The sequence below is a fragment of the Pelophylax lessonae genome (assembly GCF_965119305.1).
Source record: "Pelophylax lessonae genome assembly, chromosome: 1".
NCBI classification, from domain to species: Eukaryota; Metazoa; Chordata; class Amphibia; order Anura; family Ranidae; genus Pelophylax; species Pelophylax lessonae.
In genome coordinates, this window is record NC_138768.1 from 783,331,140 (window position 1) to 783,353,316 (window position 22,177).

The window sequence follows — 22,177 nt, forward strand, 5'->3', positions numbered from 1 at the left end:
GTGATGTCTTCAATAAAGCCGACCTCATGAATATTTATAGAGGGACCGGACAGGCCCCCCCGACCAATCCGATTATCCCCCCTGGAGGGAGGCGGCAGTTGAAAATGTGGTGTGTGTGTATATATAAATGTATGTATAAATACGTGTGTGTGTGTGTGTGTGTGTGTGTGTGTGTGTATATATATATATATATATATATATATATATATATATATATATATATATATATATACGTTCTAGCGCCCGTTAATTTAACGGGCTTAATGTCTAGTTCTATATAAAATGGTTGGGGGTTCTAAGTAATTTTCTAGCAAAAAATACAGATTTTTAACTTGTATGCAATAAGTGTCAGAAAAAGGGTTGGTGCTTAAGTGGTTAACACAACTTTTTAAGAATAGGTCAGGAAAGGCGGTGTTTAGCTCCGGTGTATGGAGCTCTGCCTATTATCTGCTGGGGGGCAAGGGGCACAGGTGTACCGTTCAGCTCCACTGCAAGATATCTGCCAATCTCTGAGAAGCTAACAGCTTCTGCAGCTGGACGGGGCATCTAGCAGTACGCACGTTTAGGGCAGTCGTTTGTTCTGACGCATACTGCAAATCAGACATTGACTGTCTGCAAGCAGCAGGGATGGGTGGGAAACCTGTGCTCACTACCTACAGTCTAGTGCACAATACAGCATTGCTAAACTACCAGCATGCTTGGGGTCTAAGACAACTTGTGCAGACTTGCTTTTAAGACCCTGAAGACGCTGGTGTCACCACATGTAAGGCTCAAGTTAGAAAACATGTGTTGTGCCCAGTGGCTGAACACAGAAGTGCTCAGGGAATTGACTATATATATATATATATATATATATATATATATATATATATATATATATATATATATATATATATATATATATATATATATATATATATATATATATATATATATATATATATATATATATATATATATATATATATATATATATATACGCTACAGTCTGGTTAATATGAATTTTTCTTGGCAGCAATCTTCTCTCCACCATATGAGACATCACTGACAGCTTAGATGAACGCAGGACTGCAGCCATAGGTGCTGGGAATGAGTCCTGATCTAGAACTGGGAGTGCTGAATGCTGGAAAATGATGCCTCCCCTTTATATATATATATATATATATATATATATATATATATATATATATATATATATATATATATATATATATATAAAAATCTGTCATCTTTCACATGCTATGCTATGACCATAGACCTACAGGTTTGATAGCTACTGCTGTACAAGGATCGGATTGTACAGAAGACCTTTTGCCTCCTTATGACATGTATCCCTTTTCTGTTTTAAAAGATGTTCTGTAATATTTGTTCTTTGATCCTGGAAAAATATACTTTGACTCATTTGGAAACCCACGGAAAAGAAAAATTACACGCAGTACTGTGTGTTCATATGGGGCTTATTATATTACATCTGCTGACCTTTGATGTACAAATTACCAGGAACTCCTATAGTATCTTGTTGCATCATAATAACCACACATAGGCGCTTGTTTTTTAGGAATGCCTTTTAATTGGCAGACATGTGCCTTTCATTATATGGAACAGATGAATATTACATAACAAGGATTGGGAAATGTCTGTTTTAGGATGATTTGGCTTAATTAACACAGTCTGCAAAGGAAGGGCTATTGGTAAGAAGGCAGACAAACGTGTACACATTAAGAATGATTTACTGAAGGATTCAATACATGTATGGGGATTCACTTCATTAATTCAATTGTGAAGAAATTCCTGTTTTTACTGTATTCTGCACATTCTCGTAGGCTTATGCTGGTCATACATATAGGTTTTTTTTTTTTTTTTTTTTTTTTTTTTCCCCTAAGTCAAGGCACCCTTTATAAATATGGACAGTCTTGAGGTGCCCCATTCTAAAATGTAAAAACTTTTCTTAATAGTTTTTACATAACGCAGCAACATCAAAACACGTAGGACACCCAACACTAGTGGTGATTTATTCTACCAAAGCAAATACATTTTTGCGGACTGGTACTGACTAGTATCCCAGTGTTTCTCTTCTCCCTCAGTTTTTCTCCATTACTTAGCTAATAAGACACCAAAGCTGATGGAGAGTGGCAAAGGCGGGTCAAACAAGGGTGATATGCAGGCAACTGACATTCTCCTTAACAACTGATGATGCCATTGGTCGCTAGGAGGTTGACAGCTAGAAGGATGGAATGTTGTACAATGAAAACCTGTGGCTTTGTGTAACTAAAAGGCAGATTTTATCCACCCACTGGCTTCTGTTCAATTTTTGGCCATTTTCTTTTGATTTATAAACTCGCTGCTATTTAACGACTGAAGCCTGTAATCAACCTGGAGGACCCCTGCAATTAATACACGCTGATGTGATCACATTCACATTGTATGGAAGAAAGCTCCCTCACCACTCCCGGTGTTGTGACGTCTACATTGATGGTCCCAGGCACGTCTGGGTTCACTGTCAGTGTTCTGCATCCAGTAGAAGCTGAAAGAGAAACATTAGGGCTCTGTAGGCTCTGCACAGCAGAGACCATTGGAGGTCTGTTTATTCCTCTGATATCTTTACTTGCTGTACGCCAATAAACAGAATAAGAATAATTGCCTGTATAATCTGAACACATTAGTAAAGAACCATTTACAAAGTTCAATTAACCCATTTGGCAGTTGGCACCCATCAGATTATTGTGAATTTATGCATTTCCTTTTTTTTTAAAGATCTTAAAGTCCCTGCAGTGTATTTTTGGGGTCACAGCCCTCAGGATGGGGCAGTCCTGGAATAGGCTAGCTAAAAGGGATATATGTACCATATTACCAAAAGTATTGGGACACCTGCCTTTACCTGCACATGAACTTCACATGGCATCTTAATCTGTAGGGTTCAATATTGAGTTGGCACACACTTTGCAGCTATAACAGCTTCAACTCTTCTGGGAAGGCTGTCCACAAGGTTTATAAGTTTGTCTATGGGAATGTTTGACCATTCTTCCAGAAGCGCATTTGTGAGGTTGGGCACTGATGTTGGACGAGAAGGCCTGGCTCGCAATCTGCGCTTAAATTCATCCTAAAGGTGTTCTATCGGGTTGAGGTGCAGGCCAGTCAAGTTGCTCCACCCCAAACTCTCTCATCCATGTCTTTATGGACCTTGCTTTGTGCACTTGAAATGAGTCCTGCTTTCAACCCACTAAAACACTTTTGTGATGCATTGGAGCGCAAACTGCGAGCCAGGCCTTCTCGTCCTCCTCAGTGCCTGACCTCACAAACTCACTTCTAGAAGAATGATCAAACATTCCCATAGACACACTCGTAAGGCCTCATACACACACACACAGGGCATTGGAAAAACAAGCTGCAAAGCCACTACCAACGCCAGGAAAAAGCAGCTGTAAAAACTGGCTTTTAGTAGCTTTTTCCATTGGCGGTAATGCGCTTTTAGCTGCTTTAGCTTTTAGCAGCGTTTTTCTGCCTCCTATTCAAAATCAATGGTTGCCTATGAGCCGTCTCTGATATGACTTCCAGCCCACTGATTTCCATAGAAGTCGGATCATGATGATTTGACTTGTGACCCAAGAGTTGTGCTCTGAGGTCTTGAGCTCTTGAAGAGGAACTCCCATGCCCCCCCCCCCCCCCCGGACCATACCAGGTCACACGCCCTCAACATGGGGGGGTTCTTTCGGGCAGGGGGAGCTCTGCATCCCCCCCACCCCGAAGCATCTTGTCCCCATGTTGATGGGGACAAGGGGCTCTTCCCGACAACCCTAGGCGGGGGGTCTACAGGCAGGGGGCTTATCGGAATCTGGATGCCCCCTGTAACAAGGGGGGGCCCCCAGATCCCAGCCACACCCCCATATGAATGAGTACGGGGTACATTGTATCCTTATCTATTTACCCCATAAAAGGCAGTGTAGTGTAAAAAAAAAAAAAAAAAAAAAAAATGAGGCTATTTTAAGAAATCCTTTATTAAAAATCTTCCTCCAGTCTTTTCTGCTGTCAACCCGGTCCTCCTCCGATGTCTCCCTTAATTATGCCAACTCAATTCTTTGCGGCTTATTATATAGCCGTGAGGTGTGGCCACCCCGTGACATCACCTGGGGACCCTGTCCCTTGTGTCGTCACTGTGTGATGACACAAGGAGCGGGTCTCGGGGTGACGTCACCGGATGGCCACACCCCACAGCTATATAAGAAGCCAAAAAGAGCAGATATATACATGGGAGACCTCCTCGGAGGAGGACCTGGTTGGCAGCAGAGAAGATCAGAAAGAGATTTTTAATGAAGGACTTCCCTTTCATGGGGTGAATGGGTAGGGGGTATGTACCCCATACTCATTCACATGGAGGGGGCGGGATCTGGGGTCCCTCTTGTTACAGGGGGCGCCCAGATTCAGATAAGCCCCCTGCTCACAGACCCCCCACAACCACCGCCCAGGGTTGTCTGGAAGAGGCCATTGTCCCCCCTCAACATGGGGACAAGGTACTTTGGGTTGGGGGGTGCCCTCGCTCTTCCTTTTCCCTTTCCTGACCTACTGTGCTGGATGCTCGGCTAAGGGTCTGATATGAATTTATTTATTTATCTTTTTTTCATTTTGGTGTGGGGTTCCCTTTCAAGATCTTTACCAGACTCAAAGGGCCTGATATGGAACTTGGGGGGAGACCCCCCTACGCCGTTTTTTCCCACTTTGGCGTGGAGTTCCCCTTCAAGATCCTCAGCATAAGTTGCACCACAAGTTCGATCATCGTAATCCAACTTGGATGGGACATCTCTTCCAGTCAATGGGCTCCCAAACCATTGATTTTTGACATGGGGTGGGGGGGAAGGTCTGACGCGGCTTAACGCTGTATACGACGCATGAGGCTTAGACCTTGTGGACAGCCTTCCCAGAAGAGTTGAAGCGGTTCTAGCTGCGAAGTGTGGGCCAACTCCGTATTGAACCCTACAGACTAAGACTGGGATGCCATTAAAGTTGCTGTGTGTGTGTGTTTATATAGGCAGGCATCCCAATACTTCTGGTAATAGTGTGTATAAGATTTGTAAGGTAATCAAAAATATTCTCACTTCTTTCTAAAGCCTCGTACACATGCAACGAATTTCCGCCGACCGGTCGTCCGTCTTTTGTCCAGAGTGGTGTTTTGTTGGTTGGAATGTGCTCTAGACTGCACACTAATTTTCCCGCAATTCTACTAGAATTCTACTTCAGAAGTGATGTCATGTGTTGGATTGCTTTCTTTGTGTTCTTTCATCTCTGAGCATGCCCAGTCTTGCTCATAAGATTTTTCCCCATCGAAATCTGTACTAATGAGACGAAAATCGGACGTGTTTTGACGGTCGACAAAAATTTTATAGCCTGCACACCAGGATTTTTTTCGACCGAAAAGTCGGAGTCGGTTGTCGGAAGCACCATATTAACAATCCAAAAATCGGCAGATCGGTCGTCGGACGAAATTTCCCGGCCGAATTTCTACTCGTGTGTACGGGGCTTTAGGCTCCATTCACATCTATGCAATTGATACGTGCTATAGTGCATTTTGCTGTGCGTTCTGTGTTTTTTACAGCAAATTCGTTTTTTTTTTTTTTTTTTTTTTTTTTTTATATAACACACAGGAGCACTTGTCATCTGGGAACAGTGGATCATATAGGACAATAAAAGTTATTCTAGCAGCTGGAGCAAGGGGCGGGCACTGACACAGGAGCAGACAGGGAGGGAGGGGGAAGAGGGCGACGGAGGCACGTAAACTGACCACGGTGTCAGAGCTCAGCAGCCATGATACACTATGGTCAGTTTACAGGGGGGAGGGTGGAGCCAGGCAGGATCAGCCAGGTTTTTTAGGTGATATGGTAGGCCAAATTACACAGCACAAACACTGTGCTGTATAACATGCTTTAGGGAACATGATCTTCTTTTTTTTTTTTTTTTTGGCAGTTAGAGCAGTCTTGTGACTTCTATGAGTGTTTGATTAAAGCTTGTAGGAGGAGTTTTGATTGTCCTATGAGAATGCAGGACCCCTGACCCTGTCTGGACACTTGATTGGCCTTATGCTGATCACATGCACTTTCTCAAGAAGAAAAGCAAAAAAAAAAAAAACCCACTAGCAATATACACTGAACTGAGCATGTGCAGCCTGACACCTGGCTCTAATAATATCAGGAAATATATTGGATTTAGTGGAAGGAGAAAACCGGATCAAGCAGCCTTTTTTACACAATGCAGAGAATTAACCCCTTAAGTTCCACAGTCAGTATAACCAGCATACTTTACTGCATATACACACTGATTTTACTGTTGTAGGTTTAGTAACACTTTAAAGTGCTGCGTATATGTCATATGCGTATAAATACCTGAATAAATGGCAAGTGTCACTGAGGCCTTTAGATACCGACCTCTTTTACCTGTGTGTGTGTGTGTGTGTGTGTGTGTGTGTGTTTTTTTTTTTTTTTTTTTTTTTACCTGTTTTATTAAAAGGAAAGATATCATAAATACTATTTTTTACAACCCAGGCCAGTAAATTACTAGCTAGGTATCAACATCACCAGGACAGCAAGTGAGGGAAAATATCCCTACAGACATCCATAAAAAAAAATGACACGACTTTCCAAAACTAAAGTATTCCCAAGATTTGTACTTTAATCACATTACATGCTTTTCTCTTTCTTTGACCTAGGTATGATTGCTTATGGTATGGCAAAGGCAGCCGTTCACCAGCTTTGTCAGAGCCTTGGCGGTGAGAAGAGTGGACTGCCAGCGAAGTCAGTCGCTGTAGCCGTACTCCCGTAAGTCTTCTATTTATTTGTTAAAGATTTTCGATCCACACTGTGAATCTGAATGTGTTGTTAGACTGACTGCGAGGCAGCGGGAGGATGCTGTTCCTGTTCATACAATACAGGCGCTTGCCGGACAGCCTGTCTTATTGATCATGTGAAAATAAACCATTTTCTGATTTTTTTTTTTTATGGAGTAGGAAAACCTGACTTTACTCTGAAACAAGTTATTATATTTCTGCCAGTGTTTGTATCCAAATAATTCAAGCTATTAACCTGCCCTGCATGTTATGTATTTCATTCAATAGAGCATTTCCTTTCAATATCATCTCATTAAGATTTGTTTGTCTGTTCTGAGGAAATAGTAATAGCCCTAGATTAGAATGTGGATTTCATCAGCCATAGGAGTGACCTTTGATACCATGGCCAGCTTCTGCTACAAATTGTATCAAAGTGGCATGATGCATGTGTTGGTCCCTGAGAAGGGTACAGATCATCACAGTGAGTGCTCTCCCTGAGAAGGGTACAGATCAGGGTACAGATCATCACAGTGAGTGCTCTCCCTGAGAAGGGTGCAGAGAAGGGTACAGATTATCACAGTGAGTGCTCTCCCTGGGAAGGGTACAGATTATCACAGTGGGTGCTCTCCCTGGGAAGGGTACAGATTATCACAGTGAGTGCTCTCCCTGAGAAGGGTACAGGTTATCACAGTGAGTGCTCTCCCTGAGAAGGGTACAGGTTATCACAGTGAGTGCTCTCCCTGAGAAGGGTACAGGTTATCACAGTGAGTGCTCTCCCTGAGAAGGGTACAGGTTATCACAGTGAGTGCTCTCCCTGAGAAGGGTACAGGTTATCACAGTGGGTGCTCTCCCTGAGAAGGGTACAGATCATCACAGTGAGTGCTCTCCCTGAGAAGGGTACAGGTTATCACAGTGAGTGCTCTCCCTGAGAAGGGTACAGGTTATCACAGTGAGTGCTCTCCCTGAGAAGGGTACAGGTTATCACAGTGAGTGCTCTCCCTGAGAAGGGTACAGAGAAGGGTACAGGTTATCACAGTGAGTGCTCTCCCTGAGAAGGGTACAGAGAAGGGTACAGATTATCACAGTGAGTGCTCTCCCTGAGAAGGGTACAGATTATCACAGTGAGTGCTCTCCCTGAGAAGGGTACAGATTATCACAGTGAGTGCTCTCCCTGGGAAGGGTACAGATTATCACAGTGAGTGCTCTCCCTGAGAAGAGTACAGATTATCACAGTGAGTGCTCTCCCTGAGAAGGGTACAGATTATCACAGTGAGTGCTCTCCCTGAGAAGGGTACAGATTATCACAGTGAGTGCTCTCCCTGAGAAGGGTACAGGTTATCACAGTGAGTGCTCTCCCTGAGAAGGGTACAGGTTATTACAGTGAGTGCTCTCCCTGAGAAGGGTACAGATTATCACAGTGAGTGCTCTCCCTGAGAAGGGTACAGATTATCACAGTGAGTGCTCTCCCTGAGAAGGGTACAGATTATCACAGTGAGTGCTCTCCCTGAGAAGGGTACAGGTTATCACAGTGAGTGCTCTCCCTGAGAAGGGTACAGATTATCACAGTGAGTGCTCTCCCTGAGAAGGGTGCAGAGAAGGGTACAGATTATCACAGTGAGTGCTCTCCCTGGGAAGGGTACAGATTATCACAGTGAGTGCTCTCCCTGAGAAGGGTACAGATTATCACAGTGAGTGCTCTCCCTGAGAAGGGTACAGGTTATCACAGTGAGTGCTCTCCCTGAGAAGGGTACAGGTTATCACAGTGAGTGCTCTCCCTGAGAAGGGTACAGATTATCACACTGCAGGAGAGCACAAGGAATGATGTAATAGGTAGACTATTGTAAACAAGTTTGGGGGTCCAAGGTAGCAGTGTAAAGTCGGTGATTGGGAGTCATTGGCGGGCCATTGAGACTATTTATCATATTTAAATTTTTGATGTCAACCCTCGACATATACACCAATCAGCCATTATGACCACCTCCCCCTTTTTTGCCGTCAAAACAACCATGACCTGCCGTCGAGGCATGAACTCCACTAAACCTCTGAAGGTATGTTATATCTGCCACTGTCTTTTTGCCTTCTTCACATAGTGCATCCTGATGCCATCTGTTTATTTTTTCAGGTAGAAAACGCACAGCCATCCACATGATGTAAAAGAAAATGTATTTCATCAGACCAAGCCACCTTCTTTCATTGTTCTGATTTCTCACCTGCCCATTGTAGGCGTTTTTTGGCTGTGGACATGGGTCAACATAGGCACCCTGACCGGGCTGCAGCTACGTGATCCCATATCTAACAAACCTAAATGCATTGTGTTCTGACATCTATCTATAGGAAGCGGCATTCTTATTTTTTTTCCCACAATTTGAACTACAGTAGCTCTTCTATTGGATCGGACTACACAGGCCTTTCCTCCCCTCCCCTCCCCTCCCCTCGTGCATTAACGAGCCTTGGCTGCCCATATCCCTGTCACAAGTTTTCCTTCCATGGATCACTTTTAGTGGTAGCTCCTGACCACTGTAGCCTGGGAATATTCCACAAGAGCTGCAACTTAGGAGATGCTCTCACCCAGTCATCTTACCATTACAGTTTGGCCCATTTCAAAGTTGCACAAATCCTTACGCTTGCCCATTTTTTTTTTTTTTTTGCTTTTAACATACCAGCCAGAGACAACATGTTTACTTGCTGCCTAATAATATATCCCACTTACTTTCAGGTGCCATTGTGTGAGATAATAATTATTGCCGTGTCAGTGGTCATAATTTTATGGCTGATCTGTGTGTGTGTGTGTGTGTATATGTGTGTGTGTGTATATGTATGTATGTGTGTGTGTGTGTGTGTGTGTGTGTGTGTGTGTGTGTGTGTATATATGTATATGTATATGTATATGTATATATATATATATATATATATAATAGACCGATTTATCGGCAAGGCTGATATATCAGTGGCCGATATGCACTTTCCCCAATATATCGGTATCGGCCCCGGAACTGGCCAGTATTGCTGATATTTTTTGTGACATCATTGTCACTCCCTCGCCTTGGACAGCCATGTCTGGAGTCTGAGAACAGAGGATGTGTTGGGCGCTTGTGCCGTAGGATGGGTCCCCAATTAGGTGGGGAAAAAAGGAGGGGGGAACAGTCAGGACTTCACAGTTGTGCAATGTTCCGGTGCTATCACGGAGGGCAGCGCTGTTGACAGGCAGAAGCAGAGATCCCGCTGGCACGTAAGAGAAAGAAGAACAGGCGCCACTGAGTGTAGCAGTAAAGATTTCTTGCATGACATTAATTAAAACTTACATTAAGGCAGTAGCTTATCCTCATGGCTCCTGAGTCCCTTCCAGTACGTGGTACTTCCGCCCTCAGGCCGAACCAGCAGCCGGGAGATGACGATACCAGGGGAAGCCAATGGGGGGGGAGCCAGATCAAGCTTGGACAGCGTTGAACCGCAAGTCCACTAATGATGACGTATCAGCGAGCCAGCCAGCCAGCCACCCACCCACAGGCCCTGTAACTGCCACCCACAGCCCCTGTACCAGCCAACCACCCACCACAGGGTGCCAGCCAGCAACCCACCACAGGGTGCCAGACAGCCAGCCACCCACAGGCCCTTTACCAGCCAGGCACTGTACCAGCCAGCTGCCCACAGGTCCTGTACCAGCCAGCTATCCACCACAGGGTGCCAGCCATTAAGCATTAAACAAAAATGAACATGTTCAGTACCAGATTTGTGTCAAATATTGTCTTTATTTTTCAAAACTTTAAATGTACAAAATATCGGCCCATACTGCTACGTTTTGACCAAAATATCGGTATCGGCCCTGAAAGAAAACCATATCGGTCTATCCCTAATAAATATAAAGATATATATATATATATATATATATATATATATATATATATATATATAGTGTGTTTTTTTTTTTATCTATCTCTCACACACACTTCCTACTATTGCACATACAGGGAGTATAGAAAATAATCACCCCCCCCCCCTTTTTTTTAAATATTCCAATTTTTTTGTTCTTTTGCAGCCTGTATCTTTTATCCAGCTGTATTTACTCAGTGCAGCTTATTACATCCAGGTAAAAGGGATCACTGGTGTGTCAGAAAAAAATCAAAAACAGATTCGCTGAGTTGGAAAAAAGAATCACCCCCTTGCATCAGTATTTTGTTGAACCACCTTTTGCTTTAATTACAGATATGGGATATGTCTCTACTAACTTTGCACATGTAGTTTTTGCAATATTTGCCCACTCTTCTTTGCAGAACTGCTCAAGTTCAGTTAAATTTGATGATTACTGTTTGTGGACTGCAGTCTTCAAGTCGTTCATTCCACAGGTTTTCAATGGGTTTTTAAAGAGGTTGTAAACTTGTTTCAATTTTTTTTTTTACAACCTGAAAGACAAACCCATAATGAGCTAGTATGCATCGCATAATAGCTTATTATGAAATACTTACCTTACAACGAGCCCCCCCCCCCCCCGCGCCGCTCACTCACCTGTATGACGGGCGACATGTTCAGTCGCCCGTCTTCCGGGGTCGCGGCATCCGGCCATCTGATTGGCCGGAGCCGCGGTGACGTCACTCCCGCGCGTGGGAGCCGTCGGTCACGGCACCAGCGGCCGTTCCTTCAGAGCGCATGCGCCAGTGACGTCACTGGCTGCATGTAAGGTAAATATCTCTTAAACCGTCACACCAGAGAGGCTCTCACTCTGTCAAATGGCCAGAAAGGAACCAAAAAACAAGGGAGCACAAAACAGTGTAGCACTGCTAAAATTTTTATTAAATAAAAATACACCAAATTGCACTTACAAACATCTTGTGGTAAAGAGCGTATACAGATACAAAGGTAGGCTGTCAGCAGCGTGGCCTTGACGCGTTTCAGCATAAATGCTTTTTTCAAAAGATAGTGCCACTGGCATACAACACAACACAGTGGTACAACACAGACCGTCCCTGGATCAGGAAGTTGCTCCAAACTCCATGAAAGAGCCAGGAGGAAATTGGTCAGAAAGGATATTGATATTGTGGCCAATGCATAGCGGTATCGGCCGATTTTTTAAACATTTAAAATTTTGCACAAATCTGTTACTGAACATGTCAGTGTTTATTAACATTTAATGGCTCGTTCTTCACACCTAACTGCATTAAAACTGATATGAAAACTGCACTTGCAGGGACATCAGAAATCACATCATCTGATTTGTTAATGATGCATAAACTGCTGCAGTAGTGCACTCACTCACTGCAATAATTTTAAATCACTACTGCAGTTCAGTCAGTGCAAAACTGCTAGAACAAAAGGTAGACAACAGCAAGACAGTGGATTGGAGTTGGACTGGAGTCAGTGGATTAATACTGCAGTATTGCACTCACTGCAACTACTGCAGTCAGTGCAAAACTGCTAGAAAAAATGCTAGACAAAAGCTAGCCAGGGGATTGGAGTGGACACTAGTACTACTACACTTTTCTATACTCCCAGTTAGGTAGAAAAATATATTATACTGCAGAAAGCATAACATTTCAGCATGTTCATGTTCACCTGTTAAAGGGCTTCTGTGTTTTTTTTTTTTTTTTTCATAAAATGCTGCCACTTCATTAACATGCTCACTTGGTACAGGAGCAGAGCGGTATCTTCTAGCATGGAAACAAGTCTTTTGTAGCATGCCTCATTTTCCTTCCACCACTGAAGAGGGTCACCACTTCTGTCAATTACTGGTTCCTTCAAATGGAGATGAAATTCATCATCCAGGCTCATTATTGCAGATTCAGAAGAATCCTTCGCATGAGGCCCCAATAAAACACTGAAAATGTCATGATCAATTTGACCATGATGAAGATTCTCTTCTGTTCGTTGTCATCTTTTTGGACATTTTTCTGTTTTTGCAGCATGCTGCTCTTTCAGATTATAAAAATGCTGTTCTGGACTTGTCTTTTCGGCAGTAACCTCCTGCACCTCCTGTTGAATATCTTCTGTCAGCCATTGTTTTGCCATGGCCAATACATCATCAGAAGAGAAAGCATTGTTCTTGTATTGAGGATTCAAAAGACTTGCCAGCACGACATTTTTAATCTCTTCATGCTTCTCAAAACATATATCAATCAAAGCTCTCTGGCTTGACAGACCATCATTTGAAAGTTGGAGGGTGTTGTGTGCCATCACACTGAGGTCTGACATATCAGCAAGCATTCCTTTCCGGATGTTTGCTCCACTGTCTCGAAGGAGCACAAGCATCACTCGGTCTTTGTTGATTCCCCAGTCTTCAAGCATGCCTAGAAACATTTCTCTACTATACTCAGTGTGGGATCCTTGCATCACTTTTGTATTTAAAACCTATTGCCTTTTTTGTCCATCCGCTGTCAATGGCATGTAAGAATCATTAGTGACTTTGTCCTGACCAGCAGTCAGTCCTGAATGAGAGTAAGTTGCCAGCATTCTCTGGTTGTAGCATAGCCTTTACTTTCTGAACGACCTTTTGGTGAATCTTTCCCAGCATTTCGGTTTGATAATACTGCTCACTCTTCAGTGTGTACCTTGGCTCAAGTATGTATATCAACCACTTAAATCCTGAGTCAGACACCATTGTAAATGGCTGGTTATCAGTGACCATCTCTGTGATTACCCTGTCCAGCAGTTGGGATCTTCCATCTGAATCTAGACTGTGACACGTGTTTTTTTTTCTGAAACATATCGGTTATTGTTGCCTGGGATAGTGGAGGAGGTATTTCAAAATCACATTGATATTCATTTTGTTTTTTCTGTGCTGCATGATATAATTGAATATGAACTCTTACATGGGCCCAAAGATTTGATGTATTTTTGTGTTTTGCAGTTACTGATCCCATGTTTATATTGTTTGTGCATGTGTTGCATACTGCTGCTTTTCCTGGAGATGGTTGAGACAAGAAATAGTCCCAGACCACACTTTTACACTTTCTGTCTTCATCCATCTCCATTGCAATTTGAAAGAGACCATAAGGTTAAAAAAAAAATGGCTGGCTGATGGCACCTTGCCCTGCTGTGGGTGGCTTGCTGGCATCCTGTTGTGGGTCGGTTGCGGACACCTGGCAGTGTGGGTGGCTGCCGTCTGGCAGTGTGGGTGGCTGGCTGGCACCCTGTTGTGGGTCGGTGGCTGCCGTCTGGCAGTGTGGGTGGCTGGCACCCTGTTGTGGGGTGGCTGGCTGCTGGCACCCTGTTGTGGGTCGGTGGCTGACGCCTGGCAGTGTGGGTGGCTGGCTGCTGGCACCCTGTTGTGGGTCGGTGGCTGGCACCCTGTTGTGGGTGGCTGGCTTGCTGGAACCCTGTTGTGGGTCGATGGCTGGCACCCTGGTGGGTGGGTGAGGCCAGGGCCTGTGGCTGGCTGGCACTGTGACCGGACTGCAGCTGGCTGCACACGCGGCTGTCCGAGGCATGGGAGGCGATCTTAGAAGGCAGAACGCATGCAGCATGCCGGAGAATGATGTCACATGTGCGCCACGCGCAGTATCGGTAACTTCTGGGGCCGATTCCGATATATCGGGGAAAGTGCATATCGGCCCTCGATATATCAGTGTTGGCGATAATCGGTCGATCCCTAATCCTTACCTCCTCTGTGCATTTGGTTTTACACAGAGCAGCCCAGATCCTCCTTATCTGGGGTCCCTTTTTGCTTCTCCTAGTCCCTCCCTCCTGTCGAGTGCCCCCACAGCAAGCTGACACATCCATTCAGACACAAAGCTGAGCTCTCTCTCCTGATTGGCTAATTGATTTTGACAGCTGCGGGAGCAAATGGTGCTGTGTTTCCGCCAGTCAGTAGGGGGAGATCTCAGATGGCCAAAGGACTCATGGACATAGATGGGGCTCAGGTAGGTATTAGGGGGTGCTGCTGCACACAGAAGGCTTTCTGTCTTAATGCATAGAATGGGAACCACATGGGGCTGACAATATCGTGCCCTGGCCTGCTACCACGCTTTTTAATAGTGATCCTTTTTTTTTTTTTTTTGAGGCAGGGTGCGCTCTCAATTCTGAGAAAACAAGAAAACTGAGAAAACAAAGTTGATAGAGTAGCGTAGGAACCCACTATGGCCGCCTCCAGTGTTACCGCTGGGTTATCCCTCAGTTGAGAGAACTAAAACTGCTGACCAATAGTAGAGGCGGATCTCCAGGAGTGACAGGCCCCCCTGAGAGAGAGCGGAAGTTTCAGTGCGGATTTAGCCATCCTAGGAGCCTTGCCAGCCCAAACAAAGGAACCAACCACACCATCCAACCTGTCAAAGAATGACCTTGTAATGCAGATAGAGGTATTACAGAAAAAGTACAATAACTTGGGAAGATGGATAATTTTTAATAAGTTAATTCTGCCCACCGGGGACAACGGGAGGGCACGCTAGGTGGTGCATCTCTGAGATTGGAGTAAGGGGAACTAATTAACCAAACGTCAACAAAAATCCTAGCCCACGGGACTTTAAACGAGAACCAGATTAAAACGGATTAAAAAATCAATAATGTATTATTTGAAGCACATAACCTCATATATACATTTTAAAATCCTATCATGATAAAAAATTGCCAAAAGGATCCAACCGTAGAAAATGCATAGTATGCGTGTCAATGTGTAAGCATTCGAACAATACTAGACTGTCTGTGCCGTTCATTTCTCTACGTGTTTTGTGGGATACAAAACCCTTCCTCAGAAGCACAGATGAGAATCTAAAAACACAAATTATTTAAGAGACCAGGGGGTGTTCTCGTCCGGTGTGCCTTTTTTTTTTTTTTTTTTTTTTGAGCCATTTGGACAATTGACCAATGAGGATTCGGACAACTATATGAATTGTCAGTCCGGTTACGAGGTGGGATCTATTAATATTATTATTATTATTATTATTATTATAAAAAACATATATATTTTCTCTCTCTAAATTGAATTTGTGTTTTTTAGATTCTCATCTGTGCATCTCAGGAAGTGAGTTTTGTATCTCGTGAAATGTGTAGAGAGATGGTACAGATGGTCAAGGGTTGTTGGAATGTTTATACATTGACACGCATGCATCCTATGTATTTTCTACTGTTGGACCTTTTTGGAAATTATTTATCATGATATGATTCTAAAATTTTTGTCGTTTTTTCAAAAAATACTTTTTTGTGTTTTTAATCCGTTGCTTGTGTCTCGTTTAAAAGTCCCATGGGCTATGATTTTTGTTGGTGTTTGCACTATTTGGGACGGAGACACACCTCGATCCCATATATAACAGCTCCCCAAATTAACCACACCATATGAACGAACATCAATGGACACCCTAATCCCCAAATACCTAAATTCTGTAACCCACTGCAATGAAGTACCAGTGGCCAGAGGGGTAGACCTGGAGCCAAGGGGATAAACTTGATTTGATTTGTCCCAAATGATCCGTATCCCAGAAAAGTTACCAAACGAGTCTATCAGTTGGAGGGCTGCCTGCAACGAAGCACCCCATAGCAAACAGCTTGCTTTGATGGCAGTAGGGCTGAAACAACTAATCGATTAATCAACAACTAATTGATTATAAAAAAAAAAGTTGTCAACTATTTTCGTAATCGATTAATCGGTCAGCCGATTAGTTGTTGTGCATACAGAATGCATTATTTGTTTACATATCAGAAAATACAGTGCAACGCACATACAGCTCAGTACACCGTCCGTACATGTCAGTTGATGGTAGAGAACTTGTGAATGTGTGAGGAGCAATGCCTCATGGGAAATGTAGTCCTGGGCAAGGGAAGGAACCAAGTGATTCTAAAGGCAGAGTTTTTTTTGTTTTTTTTTTTTTTTTTTTTACCCCATCATGAAAGGTGATTAAAAAAAAAAAAAAAAAAAAGCATGCTGCTTTTTGTGTTGGTGTTACTAAATGTCTTATGCTGCCCATACATGTATTGGATTTTTGGACAAAAAATATTTGCATCTATATTTATACAAAAATGATTTGTATATTTGTTGAATGGACGAGTGGTGTTTGAAAATTCCACTTGCTTTTAACATTCAATTTTAAAATGAATAGAACTCCTGAGCAAAAACCACACACACTATTTGAAGATTTGTCCGTCCAGCATACGATCTTGGCGGTCACGTCGGACAGAGTGGTATCACCCGGGTGTCACTTACGGCAAGTGGGTGAGAGACGGATCGGTATTGGGTGGGTGAGAGACAGCAGTATTGAGTGGATGCCGAATGGAGCGGTATCACCTGGGTATCACTTGCGGCAAGTGGGTGAGAGATACCGATCTGCCAGCAGATCTGCTAATGTGGAATTGCTTATATCTTTAATTTGTACACATGTAAGTGGCATATTCAATAAAATGTGTAAATGGAATTATGCCATGTGACATAATTTTACCCTTACATGAGCAATGTTTGGAATATCGGCCAGTTCCAGGGCCGATACAGATATATTGGCAAAAGTCAATATCGGCCCTCGATATATCGGCCTTGCCGATAATCAGTCGATCCCTAATTTAAACCTCCAATAATACCTATATCTGTCTCATAGTGGATTAAATATCCAACTATTTAGCTGGATATTTATATTTACCACTGCATATAGATATTCAAGAATATTAACTAAATTATACACCAACCTGTTGAGGTTTTTATCCGATTAGTCGATTAATCAAAACAATAATCGGCCAACTAATCGATTATGAAAATAATCGTTAGTTGCAGCCCTAGATGGCAGACAGAAGAGGAGCCTCTTCTGTCTAAATGTACAAATATATATCGGCGCTGTTTTGTAGATTCCCGGAAGGGTTAACATACAATGCTGCTCTTAGGTGTACAGTGTGTGTTTTATTAATCGTTATCTTTTTCCATTGCCAGCGTTACCTTGGATACGCCAGCCAACAGAGCCTCAATGCCTGATGCAGACTTCAGTTCTTGGACACCATTAGACTTTATCGCGGAGTGAGTACACAGTATCCTCTTATCAGCTGCCAGCCTCTCGCCCCAGACTATGTTCTTATTATATTGTTTACCTTGTGATGTTCCGCTCGGCACAATTACTGTCTGATGCTGTATGCAGTGACAGTATTTCTCTAGCACTGTAAAGTGCTAGTATGTAAATGAGGTGTGTAATATATTCCTTTTTACATACCCTCTTAGCATGTATGAACATTACACATGCTCTGCTGTACAGCTTTCATTTCTCACATATTTCTGCAGTTAAGGCACCTTAAACGCTAAAGGCAGTTTTACATTTGCTGTGGTGCGGTTTGGCCGCAGGGCGGGTGCAGTGCCATGTACCTGCAGATTTTGTACAGGTTATCCATGGTTTCCCATAAGCTTTCTATTACAGCGTGCATTCTTGGTGCATTTTTTTTTTTTGTTCTAAAAGCGCTCAAAAGATGCAGCATACAAGACTTTTGGTGCATTTTCAGAAAATGCATCAAAAATGTGCGATCTAATAAGCCTATGGGAAATCTCAGGTAACTTGCACGAAAACCGTTTACATGCTCAGTTTGTGAAACGAATCTATGGTAATCCTGATACATAATACAGTATTCATTAGCAGAGAACCCACTGATATTGTATGGCTATCTTTATCCCATGGATAATCTATACAGTAGGCGGGGATCTATCGAACAGGATCACAGGTAATGGAAAAAAAAAGTTTAGGGTTGGTGATGGCTGGATCGTTTTTTATTTTTTCATCAGCCGGCAAAACTGATTTCATCCTCAACACAAGGGAGATGGATGGAGGAATCCTCCCTGCTGTGCCATTGTACCCTGACAGCGGGACTCCTCAGCTGTCAGAATACACTGATCATGGCTGCAGCTGCTGACTGGGAAAAGTTTTCCAACATTCCAGTTGGAAAGAAGCTGATTGTTTAGGCCGGGTTCACATGTGTGACCGCTTTTTCCAGCCTGGGGCCTGGTGCGTTTTTTGTTCACCGGTTCGGTGCAGTTTTGGTCTGAATTTTTGCCTGAATTCGCACCGGAATCGGGCCCAAAAACACACACAGGATTTTTTTGGAAACCACCCCACGCCTGCCCCGAACATGCGAAAACCGCATCCAATTCGCACAGATGTGAGCCCGGCCTTAGAAGTCATCCCTGTTGAGTTTTGATCCATCAAAGGTCCGCTTAACCCACTATATCTAAAACAAAAGTGTTTTTGCCTTTTTAACATACACTTGAATATGGGATTTATAGTTTATAGCTCATGTTACAATATTTAAATATTCAGGTCTAATGCTGATCATATATTTATGAATTTTTACCCATTTCTTTTATCAATGTGATCTATTTAGATAATGAAGTAATTGGCTCAGTAACACATGAATAACTAGTCTAAAATTTGTCAACAAATACTGTTATCATCATAATTGATGACAGTGTTAAAAATATATTCACTTCTGCTGTTATCACAGCTATTGCTCTTTTAGTTTTAGTTTATATTGGTATTAATTGTTGGTATTAATGTATTGATGTAACTTGCTGTTTGTTCTTCTTGTCTGATCATCATGCAATAACTGACCCTTTATTAAATATTTTATTTCCTCCTTTGCAGAACATTTTATAACTGGACAACTGGGGATAACAGGCCAAAGTCTGGCAGCCTTATTACTGTGGTCACAGAAAAGGGAAAAACAGAACTTGTTCCTGCACAACTGTAAGACAGATGGAGCCCAACCACAAGGGAGTCTGTCTGTGAACTAGCCAATGTTGTCCTTAATTAGGGGTGTCATTTTTTTTTTTTTTTTTTGTTTAAGTTTTTAATTAGTTACCATTCTGAATATAAAGGAAACAAACTAAAATATGTATTTCTTAGCCCTTTTATGATGTACTACCAGTAACCAAAAACAATAACCTTTTATTGTAATTTTCCTGTATCATTCATTGTTAAAGTATTAGCTCATCCCATTTAAGCTGTTCGTGGAATTTTTTGAATATTCAATTTAAAATTTAGTTTTTGAATAAACCATTCCTGCATTTGGCCTTCTGAGGTGCATTTTGCCTTATTTTCTCTGGGAAATGTAACTTGTTTTTTGGGTCGGGGTGGGGGGGGGGGGGGGGGAACGACATGAGACACCAAGAGTCTAGGTTAAATGAAGGTGCAGGGCTACACTACACTATCCTTTTATTCTAACTTATTTTTTTTTTTTTTTGGCAAATGTATTCTGAAGTCTTTTTTTTCAATGGCTGCTTCAAACAAACAATTAATGAAGGTTTATGAAATGACTAAGGCTGCTTTCACACTGATGCATTTTTACTTGCTAAAAATGCAAAAAAAATATGCGTCAGTGATTTTCAATGGCTGCATGCAAAGTAAATATTTCCTAAACGGTGAATGTTTAGGAGCAATTTACAGTACCTATAGGTAAAACTTATCATAGACTTACCGTACCTATAGGTACAAGTTACAGAGGAAGCTTTACTTCTCTTTACGGCCCGTTCACAATGCCCTGTACACTATATCAGTGGTTTAGTGTGCAGCAGCTGTCTGTCCCAGCAGCCAGTAGGGGGCAGTGTGATGTGTATTTAATTGCATCACAAAGCTCCCTTTCCTTCTTCTTTCTTCCTTCTTCCTTCTTCCTTCTTCTTTTTTCTTTTTTCTTTTTTCTTTTTTCTTTTTTCTTTTTTCTTTTTTCTTTTTCCTTTCCAGAGAGGTATGATGAAATGCAAATGTTGCATAATATTGCACATCTCTGAAATGCAGTGAAACGGTGTTCTAGTAAAAGCATGAAACATAGAAAAATATTGTTTATTATTTGTAGTGGAAGTTGCCTGCATTTATCCACAGGGAAGAATGCAGGTAACTTCATAGTATAAGCGGGCCCTAAAGTACACACACATACCAAGACAAATTGCTAACCGAAAAATTGGAAAAAAAAAAAAAAAAGCAAGAAACTTGCAGGAGTCCAATAAGTTCAGGGTAACTCAACTTTTTTTTTTTTTTTTTTTTTTTTGAAAAAAAAAAAAAAAATGACAAATAAAACAAAAAAAATCTAGCATTTTTACAAAAATGTATTTTCTTTTTAACTCTGCAGTGCTGTAAAACTCAATGCAATATGGCACCCTGGAGGCATTATGTACACAGTGTACAGAACTTCCTCAGAAATGTCATTTGCTGCTTGTGTGATTTGTCTCACTGATTTTCCCAGAGGTCTGCACTAAGATACAAGTCAGATTTTAGGCATCCTCTGCAACAAAATGTCATTTTTGATGAGATTTTGCTAAAGGGTTAAACTTTTAAAGGCATACAGGCACTGCAGCGTTCCTCATTAGAGCTCTGCAAGTATATCCACTGATGATGAAAGTCCTGCCATTTAGAAACGTTTTAAAAAAAAAAAAAAAAAAACTTTTTCCTCATAACAGAAACCAGTGAGCATCAACAACCTAGTTTGTTAAAATCCCTGCAATGTACATTGATCACCCAGAGGGGATTGTGGTGTTTTTTTTTTTTTTTTTTTTTTTTTCTAAACAAAAGTGGAGTTACTCATGAATTCTTCCTTTTTGAGTTCTGTCCTCAGCCTACATAAGATTACCATAGCCTACTTCATAAATGAGAAAGTGTTGAGAATAAAATTATCTTGGAGGAAGTATGGAGTTTTGTGGCTCTGTCAACTAGAGAATTACACATTCACCACAATATTCAACATTAAACTAGAACTATAGGTAAAACCCATTACTTTTTTGTTTTGGGTCAATGCTGAGATTTCCTTTCACTTTCTGTACCAAGGGCTCCTTTTTTTTTTTTTTTTTTTTATTTCTCTTGCCTCTCCAGTCTAAAGAAACTTGAGGCTCCTCTCATGCATGACCTGTGTATAAACTGGTACTGGTGAAGCATAAAGGCTGCCATTGCAGACATATTCTACTACAAATGCTAATTACTAGGCCGTCATGGTGATCCAATGGCTTTGATACTTATTCAGCCAGTGACTTGGAAGAAGCATATTGATTAGGAGTTCTGCCTTTCCTAATCTGAATGCTAGTTTGGGTCAGTGGTTCAGATACAAGAGACAGCAAGGCAACCACCATTTTCAGATGGAGGCCTGCAATGGCATTGTTTCTTTCAATACTGGCTTCCTATTCTTCCATACGGGGGATGTTGAGGTCCGCCACCAGTGACTGATACACATTGGGCACACCCTCTGTGCATGCCTATGTGCATTATTAACCTGTATGTTCTAAACTTAATTTAACAAACTTATCTGATGACCTAGGCTAAGCACAAGGTCTAATTGGCCTACATTGCTGATACTTTCTTTATTGCCTTTTATTATACATGGTTCTTTTCAACTTCACACCAATAACTAAACTTAGAACTTCACCAATTTGAAATCCAAATAATGTACACGTTCCTCTTCCCTATGTAAGGTGTTGTGGTCATACTTGCAGTATACCTCATG

General features: G+C 42.1%; 1 protein-coding gene across 1 annotated transcript in view; it reads left to right on the forward strand.

Moving 5' to 3' along the window:
- QDPR (quinoid dihydropteridine reductase) overlaps nt 1–19,541 on the forward strand; it is a 31,786-nt gene extending 12,245 nt beyond the window's left edge. Inside the window, exons 5-7 of the mRNA XM_082243205.1 lie at nt 6,695–6,803; nt 17,646–17,729; nt 19,336–19,541. Coding sequence (XP_082099331.1) covers nt 6,695–6,803; nt 17,646–17,729; nt 19,336–19,441 — 299 coding nt within the window. The 3' untranslated portion in view covers nt 19,442–19,541. The remainder of the gene's footprint in view (nt 1–6,694; nt 6,804–17,645; nt 17,730–19,335) is intronic.
- The last annotated feature ends 2,636 nt before the right edge of the window (nt 19,542–22,177 follow it).